Genomic DNA, 22628 nt, shown 5'->3' with positions numbered 1-22628 from the left:
GTTATCTAAATGTCCGAGAGCTTCCGATTGTAACGTGGTCGGAACTAAATGCTTCATACCGATCTCCTGTAAAGGAGGTGAAAAATCGTGGTTGGCTTCTAAATGTTAAACATCGATCTCCTATAAAGGAGATGAAAAAATATAAATATTTGCATATTTTGAGTCTCGAGACCACGAACTCTCTCGTAACTTGACGTCCATTTGAAAGTGAAAGTCAAAATGTCGAAATCGATGGGTCACTGTGAAAACTGTTAAAATATGGAAAAATAAAGGTTGGCAGGTAGGTGAAACTTACATAAATGAAGAGATAAATGAAAAATGAACAGATTGATGCCCGATTTATATAATTCCATGGCCATCAGTCAGCATCAGAAGCAACGAAGCAGCGCATCTATTTTGGGTGGGCAAATATCCACCTTTTGATATGGGACGAGCTCTGACGTCCCACGGCCCAGCTTGTCTGGCAAAACAGCCGTTGGACGTCAGAGTAATCTCGGACTATAAATAGACAGACCCTAAGTAGACAGTCTGACAAACAACTTGGCCGTCTCCGTTTCAATCAGATATTACATATAGTATGCTGTTTTAATTTGGCGTAGATATTTCTTTATTACTTTTAACAATCCAAAGTAATAAATATCAAACATACACGGTTTCTTTTGATTAAACTTAAGACCTGAAAGTAATCCAAAAATTTCGATAATATAGTACATAAATCTTCCTGTCTTGAATTTAAAAATAAATTATAAAGATAAAAACTTCTTGAATATTCCTAATAAAATGATTTAATGGTCGCATTTTTTTGCTACCAAAACACGCCAAAAAGAATTATGTAATAAGTAACAGTGTGTAAACATTGGCACAAGGTTACTTTTTGCGATCAACGAAAAATCGGTCATAAAAACAGATAACAATTGATATATGAACCAAGTTCAAGAAAATACCGTACACATATAACAATGGCAAGATTTGAATAAATACACTAATTATAGATACCGCCATTTAGATAGTGTACGTCAGTGATTAAAGTGAAAACAAAAAATAAATAAAAAAGGCCAAATAAAGTAAGAAATTATTGAGGTCCAAAAGGTTTAGCCAAGAACAGCTGAGGAAGTAATATATCAGAACGGCTTGCTTTATCTTTAATTTCTTATTTTTTAAAATAAACTCAGGTTAATCCCATACCCAAGTAAATCAACTGTACATGTGGTTCGTCTTGCTTATTCTTCAGTTTTCTATGTTGTGTCATGTGTATATTATTTGTCTGTTTGTCTTTTTCATTTTTAGCCATGGCGTTGTCAGTTTATTTTCCATTAATGAGTTTGACTGTCCCTTTGGTATCTTTGGTCCCTTTTTTAATGATATTTTCTGTATTTAATATCATATTATTGTTGTTTGTAGTATTCATCAATACTTAAATCATCACTATATTGAAACATTAATCCGCTTGCAACTTTGGAAAGGGATTAAAGTATTGGGTTGTATCTGAGAAATATTGGAGAAACATTTATTCTCACGAACGTTTAAGGTAATAGGTTCTCAAGTACTTATACACTTTCAAAAGTTTTGGTAGGTCGTAGCCGATGAAGCTTAATCTAGAAAAAACGCTTTGAACACATCAACAAAACAAGAGATGATGTTCTACAAAAATTTATTAATAATGATTTGAGACGTATGAAATCTAATGATCATTTCATCGACTCCGAAAGTCGTCAAAGCAACATCGCTATCTGACACATTACAGGAAAACAATAGGTCTCAAAGTCATCACACTGTTTTTTACCCTGTTAGATGTGTTTCTCTCTCTTGTAAAAATCGTGTAAATGATTTGGTGGTTTTCAAGTGCAATTGTTGTTATTATCTGAGACATCCTTGTCTCACATCTGCTTGTCAATTAAAGCTAGGGAGGTAAATCACGATTTTCCCGTGCACTCATGTTGTGTGGTAGCCGAAATACGAATAAAGATCTCATGGGTAAGGTCGCTACATACGGAAAAGCTATTGGCAATAGAATACAGAAAGACAATGATTCAATAGCAGTTCATTTCAGTAGATTTTATGATAAAGGATGTTACTTAGCCATTGAAGTATGTAAAACATTCTGAGTTTTTTTTTAAATTTGACGTTTGACGTTTGATATGACTTAGATAAATGCAACAGTAGTACACCGTTGTTCAAAAGTTAAAAGATTCTAAAGACCTATCATCAGATCTCACAATGTCTAGATCATTAATGTTTACATGAGTAAAAAAATCAATGCTATTAAGTGAGAGGTTAAGCTATAAAATCAGGTTCAATCCACAATTTTCTACATATGAAAAATGCCTGTACCAAGTCAGAAATATGACAGTTGTTGTCCATTCGTTTGATGTGTTTTGTCATTTGATTTTGCCATGTGATAAGGAACTTGCAGATTGAATTTTCCTCGGAGTTCAGTACTTTTGTGATTTTACTTTTAAGTAATGGTAAGGATTTCAAATGAGGCAAAATATGTGATATGAAAAATAAAAAAATGCCAAAAAATCGTATCAACTTCAACCATGAGCTGGAAGAAAAAAGTGCAAATTTTTCAAGAACACTTTGATTGAATAAATTTTATATAATAGTTGTATATGTCTTTTGAGCAAACGGTCATTTTGGAAATTATTCTCTACGACAAATTCAATTGAATTTCCCAATACTTGATTTCCCTTTAAATCACAAAATATTTTTTCTTTGTTCATTTTCGATCAATATCTTGATTTTTTGTCCAATGGCTATACAACAAATCGCTATTTTATATTTAAATTTCTACTTGAACAAACTAGAATTAACAAACAGTTAAATGACTCTATATCAATTTACTAGATTACACACTTTAAACTATAAAGTGTAGTATTGTTTTCATAAATAGGTAATGCAACTTACTGATTGCGTTATAAATTGTGAATGTGCAAGAAAAGACTTTTACAGGTTTGTATTAAAACTAATCAAATTTTTAATCCTTGTATCTAGGTTGAGCTTATTTACATTGTACATTTTAAAAAGAAATATTTGAATTTAAGGTGAAAAAGTACTTTCGGTTTCAGTTTGTTTGCAAGGAACATTAACCCATACGTCAGATGTGCAGAAAACACCCAAAAAAAATATAAAATTGTACAAAGAGTTTGTTAATCGCCACATTCTTTATATAAACAATGTAATATGTTTACAGAATAGAAAATATTTAAAATGATGTCCACGTGGTTTTTCAGCCATTTCTTATTTCATATTCTACCATATTTGTTCATGTTTCTTCATGCATATGAAGTAATGCAAATGAGAGACATAGTATACATCAATGAGAGATTAATGCAACAAAACGAAAACCCGACAGACATCCAAAGGTCGAAGTTAAGTTTTAAAAATGAAAACATTTTGGCTATGCAATGTGAAGCTTATACTAGTACTTTATTTTACATATATCCGAGATCTACAATCAACACCAAATTTGTAAAATTATATGCATCCAAAGACATAGTTGAAACAAAGCTAGACGAGCGTGTCACCTGAGATAGGAAGATAAACACTTGGCGTGAATCAAGCAGTTTTAATTATTTATAAAGGCCATTGCTACATTAGGAGCAACATAGGAAGAAGGATTAATTAATTTATGTTATTAGTTAATGCAATTGATATGTGTTTAAAAAGAAAAAGAAATTTTATGAGTGGTAATTGGATGTTTTAATTTTTATCTACACAATACACAATTATATCATATGCTGGGTCGAGGCTGTAAAGATAATTGTTATGAAATGGTTTTGGTCACATCTAGCATCTCGAATTAGGGAAGTAAGGGGGGGAATTGAGAAAGATTTTCATTTCATACTTACCTGTAGTCTCTATTTACTTGATATAGAATATGTAACCTGAAACTTGAAGAAACGTAACGTCCATTCATTCTTATGCCCTACAACTCAATACACGTAAACTAGTGTGTTTTGAATTAATACCAGAGCTACTTGCTGTTATAATTAACTAATATGGAATGAATCAATGTCATTCTAAAATCATAATTTTAAGTTTTATCTATATCTTCATAGTATAATGCTTGAAGTGCAAATTATATTGGTATATATCAATAGTTTGGTAAAATGATGTGCACTTTGTCACGATAATAATATTATCAGCAGTGTACCTACACCGTGCACAGTCCAGGACAACAAGATAAAGCTATATCTCCTATAAAGAAAAACTATCCAACAAGATAAATACATCTGTTTTCACAATTTTGAAACCATATCAATCTATGATATTTATGGGGATAAATGTGTTAAAATTAAGGTACATATGGGCCTTTTTGCTTAAACGGCATTGATAACACGTCAATATGTACAGTACAGACAAAACAAAGCATACTACTATTGGCATTAAATTATTTCCAATTTTTCATACTCTGGCGGTTTAAACTTACTATACGGCTAGGATTTTGTCAATTTTTGAAGATCATACAATGATCTGTAATTGAACATATCTTTGTCCGTTGATCTCTGTGGCTAATTATACCACTTAATAATTCTTATTTTTATAGTAATTGCATGGTTGGTTCATCGTTTTGTGTGGATGCTCTAGAATGTATATTCTATCTCGTTTCAGTTATTAGTTGTTTGCTCGTAATAATTGTCTTCTTCTAATATACACTTTCCGTTTGTCACATTTCAAAATGTTGCCCACGTGACGTCTATGGTATTTTTAGATTTCCGGTGTTTGCCATTTGTTTGTTATATGTTGGTTGTGTTTTACTTACATCTTAAAGTAGGAACGGACACTTTATTGCAGTTTTGAATAGCTCTGCGACGGCACTACCCTACTTATTGTTTACTCATTCTTTATGGTGATATTAAATCAATGCTTTTACGACTTTCAATGTCGATATTTCTTTAAAAAATGATATATTCTTTTTTAATCTATAGTTAATATTTAAAATAGATAAATCACAATAAAGCAACAACTTAGTAACAGTATTACAGGGAAAAATTACAAATATTGAACAATTACGTACGTTCTATGGCCTTTACACTATATCAGTCCAAGTCAAATTTAATTCATCAATTAATATTTTATGAGAGATAACAAAAAATCAAAATCAATGTTAAATAGTTAACTAGACTTTATAACTAAATGATGTCCAGAATTTTGCAATAGAGGAGGGGGCACCAACAAAGTATCGTTATGAGAAAAGTAAAAGAAAAAAAAAAAACGGAACACCAAGGAAAATTCAAAACTGAAAGTCCCTATTTAAATGGCAAAATAAAAAGCTGAAACATATCAAACGCATGGATAACAATTATCATATTCCTGACTTGGTGCAGGCATTTTTTTTAGGGGAAATTACACCTCATGGGTATACGGAAGAGGAAAAAAACACACGGTTAAAGTGAAATCGAAGGCTATATAACTGTTAAATCACACTAATTGATGTTCCAGTGAACTTTATCTTTTTCTTTACAGAGAGTTACACTGATCATTATAATGTAATCATGCTAGAAGAAATATGCATTATTTTCATAACGGTATGTAACAGTGAATTGATATTTTTTAATGAATATATTTTTTGAGATATTCTTTTTTGCATATCGTTGTAACTGGTAGTGACAATCAATTTAGGAATAAAATGATCGACTAAGCTAATGACTTTTTTCTTAATAATCAGACTCTCAAAGCAATGCTAGTTTAATGTGAATTTAAACAAGATGACTGTTCATTCATTGCATTATCTTTCATAAATCAACACGTGTCTGTATGGAAGACGGAATATCAGAAAGTAGCTGCGGAACTGTAGCTAGTAGGTCCTTATGATATTTTTGACAATTTCGGGTCAGAACAAATCAGAAAAGAACCATCAGAGAAACGGTTTCGCAATTACAAGAAAGGTAATACGTGGAAAACATATAATTATTATAGCATGAGTACCGTTTGGACTTGATCCTCTGCTCTTGGTATGCATATTCTAAATAGATTATATGTTTAGAACATAGGTAAATTACGGTCACCGTAATTCAAAAAGAGTGTGTTAACTGTGTTAGTTTCCCCCATTTGTATCCTTTCTCATTATAACTTTTTGATGTTTCTTTTAAAAGAGTTCGAAATGAAAGTTAGAAGTGGCAATTCTATTTAAAAATTTACTATTGAAAGTAAACAACTTTTTGTTAAATGCTAGCACTTATTAAATCCATATCTTTATCTGTGTTAACATATAATTTGAAGAAACAAAAAATATAGATTATTGATAATGATCAATAATAACAATGCTTATGTTGATATGATTTATGATTTATTTCTTAGATTTTGGCCTGTTCTCTTGCATTCAATTTATCATGTCCCGGTTCAGGGCAGTGGAATTACAGAGCAGTTCTTTATTGTTCCGATCTAAATAAATACACCTGCCTTTTAGATACTTCTAAAACCCGCTATACAGAGACATGTGATGGTTCTAGGAAGGAAACTGAAGGTATGGTTATAATTTTGTTGTTTTGATCTGAAATGTTCATAATAAAATATAAAATAAAAAAGTCTTTGTTGTTTGTTTAGATTATTACTTTGTTTTTTTTTTCAATTTTGTCTATCCACATTCTATTGCATTGCAATGTAGATGAAAAATCCGGAAAAAACACAGTTAACACATTGTTACATTTAGAAAAAAAAATGTGCTTATTGTGGTACTTTATAACTTACTTAAAAACTAAATTGACTGTCAACCAGATTCTGAATCCACATTTGAGTGTATTTATATTTTAATTTTATGAAAATGTGACTTATATTCCGTAAATTTTGTAAGTCGAAGGCTTTAATACACGTTTAGAACCATCACTATATTACCTGAAATAATCAACATATATTTTGTAACTATCAAATTACTATATTAAAATAGGATACAAGTCTACCATAAACAGGAACAACTTTGATACGGCAAAATGCAGGCCAGACAGGTTTCAGCCGATAGACTTTACAACAGTTGGAAACAGTGACTGTGTTTTCCAAAAGTTCAAATGTGCACAGGAAGGTCAAATTGCTGCACATGAAATTAAGAAAAAAACTTCTTTGGTAGACATAAAATGCTTGTGTGATTACACGAAAGGATATTCATTCATCAATTCACCGAAAGACAAATGCTACTGTAGTCCATTAGTTGATGACTGCTCTTGTTTCCGAGAAGTTTGTGCATCAGGGAAAATATTGTCACCAGGTGAGTCAATGCATCAGGAACAAAGGAACGTCAGAAATTGCAACCAGTTCAAGTTTGTTTTTCAACTACTATCCCGTGTCTGTAATGCATTTTCATTGTTTCCTCCTCTGCAACAGTTTCTGTGGCTGTTTTAAAGACTGTTTCATATAAGATAAGATAAGATCAAATAAGATAAATTTTATTTTCCAAAATAAGTCCCCACGGGGGCATATACACATAACATATATAATTGATACAACATACAGTATTTTACATAACATTGTAAAATAAACTATTGAAATAGTCATACAGGTATTATTTGTTAAATAAAAAAAGTATTTGAGAGTTGCTACTCCAGAGATGTGGCAAACCCCATTTATTTATTTACATTTTTTTTCTCAATTGATTTTATAACATTTTGCTGAAAATGTATAAATATAAAATAAATGATTGTTTAGCTGCAACAGACACCAAGGGACGATGCTCTATGACTGTGATCTTAAAAGCTCTAACAATCCTTCTCGTATCTGATGCAGAAAAACAAACACAAATGGAAAAAGTTCATGTATGTTCACAGCAAATAACATATACTTCAGTAAACAGGTATTGAGAATAGTGTAGGTTTCCCTACTGCAACAGACATCAAGGGGCGGTACTCAAGGAGCTGTGGTGTTTACACAGTCCTCCTCGTGTCTGAAGCAGACGAGAAAACCACATAATTAACAATTTTTCGAAATAAATTTACATGCAGCAGTGAAAATAGACTTATCTTCTGTGTTCATAAGCCATATCAGTTTATCTCTTGCGTTAAGAGTTAAAAAGTTGGGGCAACTTTTATTTATCTCTTGAAATAGATGATTGCGGTCATCATTAGATTTAACACATTGGAATAAAAAATAATATTCATCCTCCACATCTCCGGAGTTACAACGAGTACAAGTTCTGTCATTTAGGAGAGTACCCTGATACCTTCCGGACTCAATTCTTAAGTGGTGTGATGAAATTCTGAGCTTTGTTAAGCTTCGTCTCTGTTCAAAGAGTTATCAAAGGTACCAGAATTATAATTTAGTACGCCAGACGCGCGTTTCGTCTACATAAGACTCATCAGTGACGCTCATATCAAAATTCCCAATAATATGATATAATTAGAATAACTATCAAGAGAATTTTAAACACTGCACTATATTTTTCTTCACTTTAATCGCATTGCAATGAAATAAGTAAATATCGATAAATTAAAGTAACTGTTTCTGTTTTAAACTCATACTGTATGTGCATTCTCATGTAAAAGTTTAGCACAACAATATGGAAGTACAACAGTTTAATATTCCATCAAATAGCATAAAGAGATAAACTACTTTTTTAATATGTAGTTTGATTAATCGTTACTATGAAAATCTATTAATGATTGGTAACAGAACCATAACAAATTACCTTTGTGTTGAGATAATAAAGAAAAACGATTTTTTTTACACTTAAATGATTAATGAATATGTGCATAATTATCATTATCATATACTCATTCAAAACAGTCTTAATGTGCAGGACAGAATTTTAAACTTTCTTGAAACAATTAATACTTTCAACGAAATATAATGTTTCAAGTCATATTTGATTCTAAAAATTTGTACCCTTGCATATTTGTAAAAAAAATAAAAAAAATAAAACTAGATATCAAATAAATCAGCATCGATTTCAATTAATCATGAATGTGACAATCTTGTATTAGATTTTATAACTTAAGGTTTAACCAAGTATACTCGGGCATATGATTTGATTTCGATTTACTTAAAAAAATAATTCTGAAAATTATTCTTGTTCAAATTCTGTTCAGTAATTTTAAAACCAATCATCACTCTTCTCCCATCGTTATATGCATGGTATACTCTTCTTTCATTAGTTTAATCTTGTGGTCGCGTCTTAAATTTCTTGTTCAATATATTCATTGATCAATTGAACTTTCTGTTCGTTTGAATCTGTCATAAATCGGGAGTAATTTTTATCTCCGTGCGAAATTAATTCCATTGACGTTTTTCTCGCATTTTTAGTTTGCATTTTCTCTTCTGGCTAATAATGGATTGGTTAAGCCTGATGTTCTGAGATTGAATAGGTTGATTTAGTCCAATTTTTGTATATGTCGGCTTTATTTAAGTTTTTCTAAATACTCCAAAAAGCACATTTTCGGAAGGTAACGTTCTTATAATCCAAATTGAACAAAGTTGACGTGATAACAACATAGGCTGCGTTATGACACATACCAAAATGAACAGCAGTTCCATTTGATGTGGTATAATTTTTAAAGTTTAACTAATTACAGTCATTTGTGATAACGTTCCGATAAATGATTTATAAAATATTATTTCAGTCATTTTAAAATGCATATAACAAAAGATCTGATGAAAAGTACTGAAGTATCACACAGTATATAAATACAAATTAAATGTAACATATTATATTTATTATAAGAATGTGTAATTTTACATTTTAAATTGTTATCTGCTTCGTGCTTATTGTTTAGCTGAAACATGAAACATGATTTTATCTGATATCTTAGATAGACATAAATGTAAAATGTGACGGTGTCGTTTGCATTATTGTTTTGTGCAGGGTTTGCATGCATTATTGTTTTGTACAGAATAGTACAGACTACAGTCTTTTTTACTGATTGAATAAATGAATGAACATGTACAATGATGTAAAGAATAATAAATATGTTAATCACAATTTTAGTATAAAAATAGTATAATAATTGCACTCTTCATGTAAATTGGTACGCGACATTTATAAATCATTTAAGATATTTTTAAGAATTACGAAATACTTTAGGATGTGTAACTTCTTTTCTTTTAGTCATTAATTTGTTTAAAATAATAAAGTATGTGTTTTATATGTAGAATTAAACATCACACATACAAATTATTGTTTAATAATCATTTCAGATTATCAATGCACTACTCCGATCGATATGAAAAACAGGAAGTGGAATTGTTCGAAAATCGCATCTGCCGAAGACAGGTAAATAGTTATTAAAGGTGCCATAATTATAATTTAGTACGCTAGACGCGCGTTTCGTCTACATAAAACTCATCAGTGACAATCATAACAAAATATTTATTAAGCCACACAAGTGCAAAGTTACCACGTTATTACCGGTGACCTCAACATTGTAAATAACACCTCCCTGCGAAATGTGTTATCGAAAGGTCCGAAATATCGTGAGGCTAAATCCATCAATTGTAAATACAACTTTAAAATTTTGATGGATTCAGTCGAGGATTATGCCATGGACTAAGCGCGAGAAGGAAGACATAGACACTCTTTCCGAATGGATTAAGGCAGTGAGGTCGTCGATACAAATCAGAATTAAGATACTGAATGGGTCTACCATTGACCATGCTACGCCGATCTTAAAAAACCAAAAGGTTGCAAAACACTTATCCCACTTCCATGACAAATATGTTGTTGTCCCCAAGATAAAGCCCTAAACAACATCGTTTTTTGTGTGTAAAACTCATTACATTAACTGCTTGAAAACGAATTAGGTATTGACACTTCACTTGGAAACTCAACATATACCCTCACGACACTTACCAAAGAGGAAATCCTGGATAATCATAGGTCTGTTCTATGTTCCTTTGGAATTTCATCCAAAGATGAAGAACTGGATCTTCCATCATTGTACTGGATACCTAAACAACATAAGTGTCATTATAAACAATGGTATATTGCTGGATCTCCCAAGTACTCCACGAAACCTCTTTCTAAATTATTAACATCTATTGTATCCGCAATCAAAGACGGGCTTCAAAGTTATTGTGAAACTGCCTATTCTAGAGGGGGCGCCAATCAGATGTGGATACTTAAAAATTCCAAAGATCTTTTAGAGTACATGCACTCTAACTCTCTTTAATCTTGCAATAGTATTAAAACTTTTGACTTCAGAAAAATTGAAAGAGTTGGTATTGCTTTGTTTCATAAAAAAAGAATGGCCAACGTAGATACAAGTATCTTGTGTTAAGGAGGGATAAATCCTACTTTGTAAAGGATCACTCTGATTCAAACAAAAATTCTCTAAAACTGACTTTATCAACATGCTTGATTTTTTTATTGACAGCATATCTGTTACGTTCGGAGGACGTGTTTTTTTTCAACAGACTGGCGGCATTCCAATGGGAAAAAATTGTGCCCCTCTTCTTGCCGACTTGTTTCTTAATTAATATGAGGCTGAATTTATACAGGAACTTCTTAGGAAGAAAGATAAGACGTTAGCAATATCCTTTAACTCTACTTTCCGCTATAAAGATGACGTTCCTGCACTAAATAATTCAAAATTTGGTGACTATGTTGAACGCATCTATCCCATCGAACTAGAGATAAAGGATACAACAGATACAGTTAAGTCGGCCTCATATCTTGACTTACATATAGATTTTGACAATGAGGGTCAGTTGAAATCAAAACTTTACGACAAAAGAGATGATTTCAGCTTTCCAATTGTGAACTTTCCATTTCTAAGTAGCAACATTCCAGCAGCACCTGCATACGGGGTATAATCTCCCAATTGATACGATATTCCCGTGCTTGCATTTTCTATCATTATTTTCTTGATTGAGGGTTGCTCCTCACAAGGAAGCTATTAAACCAAGAGTTCCAAATGGTGAAGTTGAAATCATCCATTCTAGAGTTATCAACAGCAAACTTGTTTTTGAAAAAAGAGATAACAAATAATTGAAATCAACAAAGTACTGAGAAACTGCAAGCTGGCAAATGATTACTTCGAGGACAAACAATCCACTATCACTACTATCAAACTAGTGATAAAGATTCCAAAATCTTCTTGATATAAACTTACGCAATTTTTGCACAAATTGTTTAAAATATTCAAAATACAAAGTTGTCAGTTTGCATATTTTTCATTCTTTTTTTGTTATCCCTTTACTGGACTATGAATTGGAAAATTCCTAAGTAAATGTCAACGAGAAAGGAAGCTTTTACAGAAAGATTCAGAAAAGACAGCTTGTGGACAATATTTGTTCTTATACATTGTGACTTGGTTGATAGTTGTCTCATTAGCAATCATATCACATCTTCATATTTATATTAAACACTGAAACCAAGCTTATTTATATTCAGATATATACGCATGCATTCTTTCACTCTAATATGAATTCGTACACACTTAAACTTCTTGTCCACTCAAATTGCTTGAAATGATGTAATATTTGATATCGGAAAAAAATTCCACAAAACCTTTTATATTTGATTTGTTTATGCCCTTCCGCTATGCAATATATGGTCAAATATATCTATTTTTTCAAATCTATTTTAGTTTTAATTAGACTGTGAAATTGAAAAATGTTTTCAAAACACTTCAAGCTTTCTCTGCTATTTAATCATACATGCCCGCTTTTGGTATATTTGTTATGTCATCTTACCATGTAGAGTCGACATTAAGTAAAACACCGCGGTTCATCAACAAAGACTTACACCAACATCTGCCATCTTTTCTTTCTAGAATCAAGGGGCTTTTGAAAACTCATACTTTTCTTTGATATTTGTGAGTAAATTTATGAAAAGGTATATAATATTAGATTAAATTTCTCGGGACAAGCCCCTCGCACTAGACTTCATAGTACATTCCTTTCATAGACTAAATTTCACTGATACCGGTTATGCCTCTAACAAGTAATTTGGGAAAAGTTTACACCAATACCTCATAGTATAATTTTCTTCACGTGGGTTAGTGTAACAATGAGCAATTTAAAATCTGAATATTATTGTGTTACTTTTTATTTTAGTCAAAACGGCGATCAAGTTCAACAATCTATCAAGGATATTGACACCAAAAATGGTAAATAATATAATTAAATGAGATTTTTTAAGACAGAAAATACTTCAATAATATTCCTTATCGCTATTCGTTCGCCACTACTGGACATCAAAAAGGTCCACGTAAAATTTTGACGTCAATTTATAAAATATCTGAAGCGTTAAAGTATCTAAAGATTTTTGTATGACGTCAATTTTTCAAGAGATGCAGATTTTCGGTAAAAGCGGCGCAGATTTCCAAAAAGCGATAAGGTCTATGTTAAACGAATTGATAAAACCTGATATCTGGAAGAGCGCATTGCATTATGTTAAAAAAACCATAAAGAATTATAAGACATATTTGGCAGCATTTAAATGCCTAAAGGTGACACAAAACTGCTAGTTTGATATTTGGTGTCAAAGTATAAGTAATTATCCGAAAACATGTAAGGGACATTCTTAATCAAAACCGAATTCTAACTGAGCATCAATCACCCACCAACAGCTGCGATCTTCTAAACTAACCCCTTTTAATAGATAGGACATTTTGACTTTGCTTACAAATTAGTTATCTTTTAGATGATTTGATTCCGAAATTTGAATCAGATATAAGCATTAATAATTTTTTACATATTACTAAATCATCTTCTAAACTAACCCCTTTTAATAGATAGGACATTTTGACTTTGCTTACAAATTAGTTATCTTTTAGATGATTTGATTCCGAAATTTGAATCAGATATAATCATTAATAATTTTTTACATATTACCTAAAGGTGACACAAAACTGCTAGTTTGATATTTGGTGTCAAAGTATAAGTAATTATCCGAAAACATGTAAGGGACATTCTTAATCAAAACCGAATTCTAACTGAGCATCAATCACCCACCAACAGCTGCGATCTTCTAAACTAACCCCTTTTAATAGATAGGACATTTTGACTTTGCTTACAAATTAGTTATCTTTTAGATGATTTGATTCCGAAATTTGAATCAGATATAAGCATTAATAATTTTTTACATATTACTAAATCACATTACATAACATTTTTTATACTTCATTTTCGTACAATTGTTAATCTCCTTTTCAACGGTGATATTATATTTCTTTTTAAGACATACTAACTAAATTCTAAACTTTTATGAGTTATATTCAAAACTGCATAATACAAGTACATATTTTAAGTAACATAGTAAATAAACTCATCATAGATACAAGGACTAAATGCCAGACGCGCGTTTCGTATTCAAAAGAGTCATCAGTGACGCACGAATCCAAAAAAAGTTCAAAAGTAAGTTGATCCAAGTTATATTTCATCTTGGTGGCAGTTCCGATACGTTTTTTTTATATTTCTAGAAGAATGAAAAACAGGTGCAGTAGTTTTCTTTACGCTGAATTGTTTGTTTATGCAAAATCATTACTAATGTACGCTATCATACCAAATGACTTTAGAGAATACTTTATCGAGTGAGTTTGTACATCGGTTTGTATAACACATCACCTAAACCTCGTTGTTATTACAATTCTGCAACTATTATTTGCAACAAAATAAATAATGTTCAAAGTTTCATAATTCATATTCTCTTTTATTGATTAGTTAAAAAAAAAATAGATTGTGTGAAGAGTAATATGTATATGAGCAATATTGGCTCCATTATTCATGCGATATCTTCTCATAAGTGTGCTACTTAACATTTTTGATTTTTATTTGTTTTTTTATTTGTTTTTTTTCTGTTTTGATTGGATTGGCCTAATTTTGCATATACATTAAGATGTATATAAACAGATATGTTATGCTTAGTTCAACGGCTAATATCAAAAACCTAAAAAGTACAGAACAAAAGGGAATAAAATAAAACAAAAACATACCAGTTTTACCGGTTTAAAGACTGATTTTGGACGAAAGTTACGTTCTTATATCCTATTTGATAGTAATGTTGACAAATAGACAAACAGACAAACAGACAATTTATAGTATTCAAAACACTACATAGAAAACCAAAGACCGAGCAACACAAACCCAACTAAAAAGTGCTTGAAATAGTATTGATATAACCTTTGAAGTATTATATTGTAAATATAATACATCCATGATCACGCTTTTAAACTTGGGATGTACCAAAAAGGGGATAGTCCTTTTTCTCGTAACAGGTAAAAGTCTGCAATCAAGTCTTTTAATATGGACTACAACAAAAAGGAAACGAAAAAGAAAATTAACATGCAGAATATCAAATACATTATATTTCTATACACCTACTGTTTTCATTTCAACTTTTTAGTATTTCATAATTTTAGTATACAATACATGAAATTTTTAATTCCATAAAAGTTTTACTTATGTAATATGTCAAGAATTCTCATTGTATGAATTGTAGAAAAAATGCAGTTTAAATAATTCAAAGCAATGAAACATTTAATAAAGCTACCAGAAGAAATCGTTGCATCCATTTATTCATGATTAAATATTAACAAAATTGCTTAAATGTTTTACAATGTAGAAAGACGGTCTAGAATATCAGTACAAGTGATTGTCCCGATTTTAGTGTCCATAATGACAGGTAAGTTTCATATTTGTCTTAAAAAATACATTTTTACATGTATACGATGTATATGAAAGGTATGGTTATAAATGGAGCAGTATACCAATGTCAGGTTAAAAATATTTAGTCACTGTTATAATTATCAATCGTTGAAATAAATCAATTTCGAGAGATCAAAATGATAAAAAACATGATGTTAACCAGGGTAGGCATATCTTATAATATGATAACAACCCTTTGTATGTCTGATTCTAAATTGATATCATGTGGCAAATGACAAATGGCAAAACCAGTAATAGAATCATAATATAGTTGTCTCATTGGCACACTCACACCACATCATCGTATATCTATATAGAATTTATCGTATATGAAACATGCCTCGAATATTTCAAGATACACGTACAAGACAATACGACGATTCCCAAATCCGTAGTGTCAACCATGGCAATTTTGATAACATTAAAGGATCCAGTTTTGCTCCTCGATGTGTTAATTGTTTTTTTCTCCTCATGAAAATGTAAGAGTGGTCATCAATTAACGATTCTTATCAATTGAAAAGAAATCTGCAAAATAAATGCACCCTTATAATTTTATTATGTAGTTTAAAATCGTCCATATATAGATATAGGAAGATGTGGTGTGAGTGCCAATGAGACAACTCTCCATCCAAATAACAATTTATAAAAGTAAACCATTATAGGTCAATGTACGGCCTTCAACACGGAGCCTGGGCTCACACCGAACAAAAAGCTATAAAGGGCCCCAAAATTACTAATGTAAAACCATTGAAACGCGAAAACAAACGGTCTAATCTATATAAAAAACGAGAAACGAGAAACACGTATAAATAACATAAACAAACGACAACTACTGTACATCAGATTCCTGACTTAGGACAGGTGCAAACATTTGCAGCGGGAAATATTCATGGATTTTTTGGACAAGAATAACAAATAACAAACAAATAAAAGTATGCCCCCTTGAAAAAAATGAAAAAATAGTGTCCTATAATAATAGGACATTTAATGAGAAATTCTCAAACCGTTAGGACTGGAACATGTCTAATAGTGTTTCAAAGTCACGACGTTCAAGTCACACTACCACTTGCATAAAAGGCATTTCTAGATGTCAACATTATATATGGCTAAGATCAACACACTCGGAAAATTGAAAAGCTTATTCTTTTAAACTTATAACAGGGATTGACAGTCATTGGGTTTTGTCTTTTTTTGTATTTTTCACAACAATGTTTGAGATTGTTATGACTTTATTCGAGTAACGGTAATAATTAAGACTTTATTGGTGGTACATTAATGTTCAATCATTGATGGTACATTAATGTTCAATCATTGATGGTACATTAATGTTAAAACATGTAATGGCTGTTAATGTAGATATTATTATGACTGCTACTAAGCGCTAAAATCACTATATATTCTTATTTTTGAATTTTGGAAACAAATATCTCTAGATGATAAAGATAACACGTAAAATATTTTTCTTATCGGCAACTCAAGATAAAAAAATCAGTCTTGAATTATATTCTATAGTATTGTATAAACGCACTTGTTGCGGATACACGATTATCCAGGTGAGAGACACATGCTCTTTAAGCCTCTAATTATGACCTGGCTTCTGAATTTTACACTCATCGGACGCATAACGTTCATTTATTATTTGTTTATTGTTTTTTTACTTGTTTTGTCTCTGCCTTTATTTACAATTTCAATTTTTCAAGCTTTAATGTTCCAATTACATGCGTCGTTTAAAACAGAAACTAATAAATCTTAGTTACTTACACTTCAGGTCTACTAATTTGGTGCTGGAAAACATCGAAGTTAGACAAAGTTAAAAAAAGGATTATACGCTTAGGTAAAGTATATGTTTTTTAACGCATTCATGAGAACAAAGAAATTATAATTGAATGTGTACGATAACGTATTGAATGAAAAGTTTGTTCAACTTTTCATGTTTTTGCATTCAATTCCTAGACCTCAATTTCGTTTTTTATTCTCTTGCATGTCGATGCTTGGTTTAAAAAAAATGTTTCGAGAAGCATGAAACGTTTAGTGTCAACTAAATAAATCTTGATTGGTTTACATAAAATGATTTTAATGGAATTTATTTTGCTAAAGTCTATGAATCTACCCTTCTACATTAAAATTCCCGAATGAAAATGTAAGGTAAATGTCAATAAGACAGCAATTTAACGACAAAATAACTATTCTTATTTTGGCAAAAGCATTGATATCATCATGCAAATATAGCATAAAAGCGAAACAAATCTTCAATTTAAAAGAGAAAAGAGATGAGTGAAGAAATACAAATGAATACTTATTTCATCAGATTTTTTTTAATAAAAAAGGCAAAGAAAGTATCAAGTACAATACAAACGAGGAGCAAAATATATACAAGAGGGACATTCAAACTCATAGATCAAAAGTAAACTGATAACGCCAAGTTTAAAAAAGAAAAAAAAAACAGAAAAATAATAATACACAAGACTCAAAATAGAAAACTAAAGACTAAGCAACACGAACCCAACCAAAATCTGGGGGTGATCTTGTGCTCCAGAAGGGTAAGCAGTTTCTGCTCCACATGTGGCACCAGTCATTAGAATAAAATCATTAGACAACACCATAGTCAAAAGAAAACAGAAAAACAACGTTCCATAGACCACTACACTGCTTACTGGTGATAAGCGACCTTTACACATTCGGTGATAAGTTGCATTTAGTGATGACAATGATCAACCATAAAGAACTGTCTATGGAGGACATACAGAAAAAAACCCACACAATTGAATATAGTATCAAATGGCAATAAGTCTTAATTGAAATCAACGTTCAAACCTATGATTGCGTTGGATAAAAACCGCAATTTTTATACGTGTGCATGTAAAACAAATTTCGTTATAGAGGGGTCTAAATACAGCACACACAACATTTTGCAAAAGACCAAAAAAGTGAAAAAGTATATTTTAACAAAACGCATTTGACTTACACGTAGAACAACTGATGTTCTTCAACCCTGCTGACTGCCATTGACGGTTGCCAAATAAATTGATCACAAGTGTAACAAAGTGGATCTTTATATTAATAAGATACCAAATAAAAACAATAAAATTACGGCAAAGATGGTAAACCACAAATATAATGTGCTAAAATCTGTACACCATATCCGGATTTCGACAATAAATGTCTCTTCAGTGATGTTAGGGATCGACAAGCATTTTGAAGGTCACATAATTTACCTCAATTTAGAATAGACTTTTGAATTTTAAAGAGTCGAAATAGGATGAAGGGATTATATAAACCGGAGGGAAAATATATTACAAGACCAAACGAAATAAATATAAATAAGTCTAAATTGAAAACAACGTTCAAACCTATGATTGAGTTGGATGAATGGAACGTATACATGTATATTTGCATAGAATGAAAACATCTTCAATGTATAATTGAGCTATTTATTTTGTATGAAAAACTTGAAGGAACATTTTATTTTTGAAATATTTATGTTTCTAATTTTTTTTCAAATGTTGTCAACGTTTATCCAGTTGAACAGATAATTTATCAACTTTTTGTATTCTTTCTCGTGTTTGCCGTCATCCAGTTAGTAGCTGTGCAGGTTTTTTGTCCTCAACTTGCATTTGTCGAACGTCGCAGATTTCGAGATATAAGCTTGCTGGTCCGGTAGCGGGGACAGCGAAAACGGTGCATGTCGTTACTTGAAGCTATAAATTTCGGAAGGTTGAAGAACTGGAAATTGCATATCTTGTATCCAATGCCTAATGTTTTCAAGTGTTATGTACATGAGCATAATAGTCATTAGTTTCCAATGAGTTTTTCTTATTTTATACACAGAGAAGTGGTAAAAAAATAAATCCGAAGCCATTTACACGTTGCATCCTGAGAAAAGTCAATATACGCCACACAAACTGTTTTCTTTGCTTCACATGTTTTATAAATAAAGACAACAGTATTGTAACATCTTCTTATTTGTATTCATAAAAAAGGAAATACAGTCAATAATAATCAGTCAGGTGCATTTTATCAAAATTCTTGATCCCTATAGTCATCCCCTGAGAAGGAAAAACAATGCTTCAAGTATGTACATTCTGCTACGTTGATATGATTTGATTTGATATATAAAAAAAAGTTCATATATATTTTGTTGCTTCGCTAGTTTTACATGGTCTTTTCATTTTAGTATATGAAAAAGACGATGACAACGAGTCAGAGACCCAACATTCACCAGAAAAGAACGACAAAATACAACACGAATGTAAGTTCAATATTAATATCTTTGTATCTTTTAGGTGTGCATAAACGATAATGGCTGGAAAAGGAAATGGTACCTCTCAGTTATAAATTACTAACATCTGCAGATAAATATGTAGCATTTAAATACATAGACTATAACAATGCTAATCATTGGTTCTCAATAGTCGAGTTATTTCTGCGATGCTCGTTAAACATACACGAAAAATACAAACCGGATTTCAATATCAACCGATCATTCATTAATTTAGCAAGTGTTCTGAACATATGGCAAGTACGAATTGTTTATCTAAATAACTTTATATTATCAAAAATGCATGATAAAATTGATACAGTATATGCCTAATGTTCTCATGTCTCGTGTGTATTAACATAATAGTCATTATTTTTCAAAGAGTTTTCCTAATTTAATACACAGTGTAGTGAACACAAAATCAATCCGGAGCCATTCACACCTAACATCCTTAGAAAAGCCATAAACAAAAATATACAAATGCCTCACAAACTGTTTTTTGGCTTTGCATTCTTTATAAATAAAGGCAACATCAGTTTACTGCTGTTAAATTTATAACATTTTATTATTTGAGCTCATAAAAAAGGAAGTACAGCCTTAATGATCAATCAGGTGCATTAAGTCAAGATTCTTCATCCCTATAGTCATCCAGAGAGAAGGAAAAAGCAATGCTTCAAAATGCACATTCTGCTACGTTGACATGATTTTTAAGGCAAAATTCCAAATGTTAAATTTATATTGATTTAATACCAAAAAAAATTCATATAGTTTTTATTGCTTCGCTGGTTTCACATGATCTTTTGCTTTAAGCATATGAAAAAGACGACGGCAATAAGACAGTGGCAATCAACTTGTCCACTGAGACCCCACATTCACCAGAAAAGAACGACAAAATACAAAACGAATGTAAGTTCAATATAAATAACGTTGTATCTTTTAGGTGTGCATAAACGATAATGGCTGGAAAAGAAATTTGTACCACTCTGTTATAAATTACTAACATCTACCGAAAAATCTGTAGCATCAAATGCATAGACAATAACAATGCTAATCATTGTTACTCGATGGTTGAGTTATTTCTCCGATGCTTATTAAACGTCCACGAAAAATATAATACGGATGTCTATACCGATATAATCATTCAGTAATTCAACAAGTGTACTGAACAAATGGCTGATACGAATTGTTCATTAGAATAACTTTATATTATTAAAATGCATGATAAAATTGATACAATACAATGCTTTATGATCTCAAGTCTCGTGTGTATTAACATAGTCATTATTTTTCAAAGAAATTTCCTAATTTAATACACAGTGTAGTGAACACAAAATCAATCCTGAGCCATTCACACCTAACATCCTTAGAAAAGCCATAAACAAAAATATACAAATGCCTCACAAACTGTTTTTTGGCTTTGCATTCTTTATAAACAAAGGCAACACCAGTTTACTGCTGTTAAAATTATAACATTTTATAATTTGAGCTCATAAAAAAGGAAGTACAGCCATGAATGATTAGTCAGGTGCATTAAGTCAAAATTCTTGATCCCTATAATAGTCATCCCCTGAGAAGTAAAAATAAAACAATGCTTCAAAATGCACATTCTGCTACATTGCTACGTTGAAATGATTTTTAAGGCAAAAAAAAATCCAAATAGGAAACTCAAATTGATTATATACAAAGAAACTTCATATAGTTTTTATATATCAACTAGTTTCACATGATCTTTTACTTTTAGCATATGAAAAAGACGATGACAATAAGTCAGATGCAATCAACCTGTCTACTGAGACCCAACATTCACCAGAAAAGAACGACAAAATACAACACGAATGTAAGTTCAATATTTATAACTTTTGTATCTGTTAGGTGTGCATACACGATAATGGCTGGAAAAGGAATTGGTACCACTCAGTTATAAATTACTACAGGAAAATATGTAGCATTCAAATACATAGACAATAACAATGATAATCATTGGTTCTCAATAGTCGAGTTATTTCTCAAATGCTCATTAAACATACACGAAAAATACAAACCGGATTACAATATCAACCTGATCATTCAGTAATTTAGCAAGTGTACTGAACATATGGCAAGTACGAATTGTTTATCTAAATAACTTTATATCATCAAATGCATGATCAAATTGATACAATACAATGTTTCATGTTCTCAAGTCTGGTGTATATTAACATAGTAAGCATTATTTATCAAAGAGTTTCCTTATTTAATACACAGTGTAGTGAACACAAAATAAATCCGAAGCCATTCACCTGTAACATCATTAGAAAAGCCAAAAACAAAAACATACAAATGCCTCACAAACTGTTTTTTGTCTTTTCATTCTTAATAAATAAAGGTAACATCAGTTTACTGCTGTTAAATTTATAACATTTTATAATTTGAGCTCATAAAAAAGGAAGTACAATAATTTGAGCTCATAAAAAAGGAAGTACAGCCATAAATGATCAGTCAGATGCATTTAGTCAAGATTCTTGATCCCTATAGTCATCCCAAGAGGAGGAAAAAAAACATTGCTTCAAATATGCACATAATGCTACGTTGACATGGTTTTTATTAAGGCAAAAATCCAATTGGTAAATTCATATTGATTTAATACAAAAAAAATTATTAAGGTTTTTATTGCTTCGCTGGTTTTACATGATCTTTTCCTTTAAGCATTTGAAAAAGAAGATGGCAATATGTCAGAGGCAATCAACCTGTCCACTAAGATCCCACATTCACCAGATAAGAACGACGAAATACAACACGAATGTAAGTTCAATATTAA

General features: G+C 31.0%; 1 protein-coding gene across 1 annotated transcript in view; it reads left to right on the top strand.

Moving 5' to 3' along the window:
* Nucleotides 1–2833: 2833 nt before the first annotated feature.
* Nucleotides 2834–22628, top strand: part of LOC139512597 (myb-like protein X) — a 35585-nt gene continuing 15790 nt past the window's right edge. The window contains exons 1-12 of the mRNA XM_071300322.1: nucleotides 2834–2952; nucleotides 5470–5531; nucleotides 6304–6469; nucleotides 6890–7204; nucleotides 10123–10198; nucleotides 12982–13034; nucleotides 15491–15550; nucleotides 17342–17407; nucleotides 19748–19822; nucleotides 20642–20737; nucleotides 21573–21668; nucleotides 22517–22612. Coding sequence (XP_071156423.1) covers nucleotides 5499–5531; nucleotides 6304–6469; nucleotides 6890–7204; nucleotides 10123–10198; nucleotides 12982–13034; nucleotides 15491–15550; nucleotides 17342–17407; nucleotides 19748–19822; nucleotides 20642–20737; nucleotides 21573–21668; nucleotides 22517–22612 — 1132 coding nt within the window. The 5' untranslated portion in view covers nucleotides 2834–2952; nucleotides 5470–5498. The remainder of the gene's footprint in view (nucleotides 2953–5469; nucleotides 5532–6303; nucleotides 6470–6889; nucleotides 7205–10122; nucleotides 10199–12981; nucleotides 13035–15490; nucleotides 15551–17341; nucleotides 17408–19747; nucleotides 19823–20641; nucleotides 20738–21572; nucleotides 21669–22516; nucleotides 22613–22628) is intronic.

The sequence above is a fragment of the Mytilus edulis genome, chromosome 2, assembly GCF_963676685.1.
Source record: "Mytilus edulis chromosome 2, xbMytEdul2.2, whole genome shotgun sequence".
Taxonomy (NCBI): Eukaryota; Metazoa; Mollusca; class Bivalvia; order Mytilida; family Mytilidae; genus Mytilus; species Mytilus edulis.
This window is presented reverse-complemented; position numbering and strand designations above follow the sequence as displayed.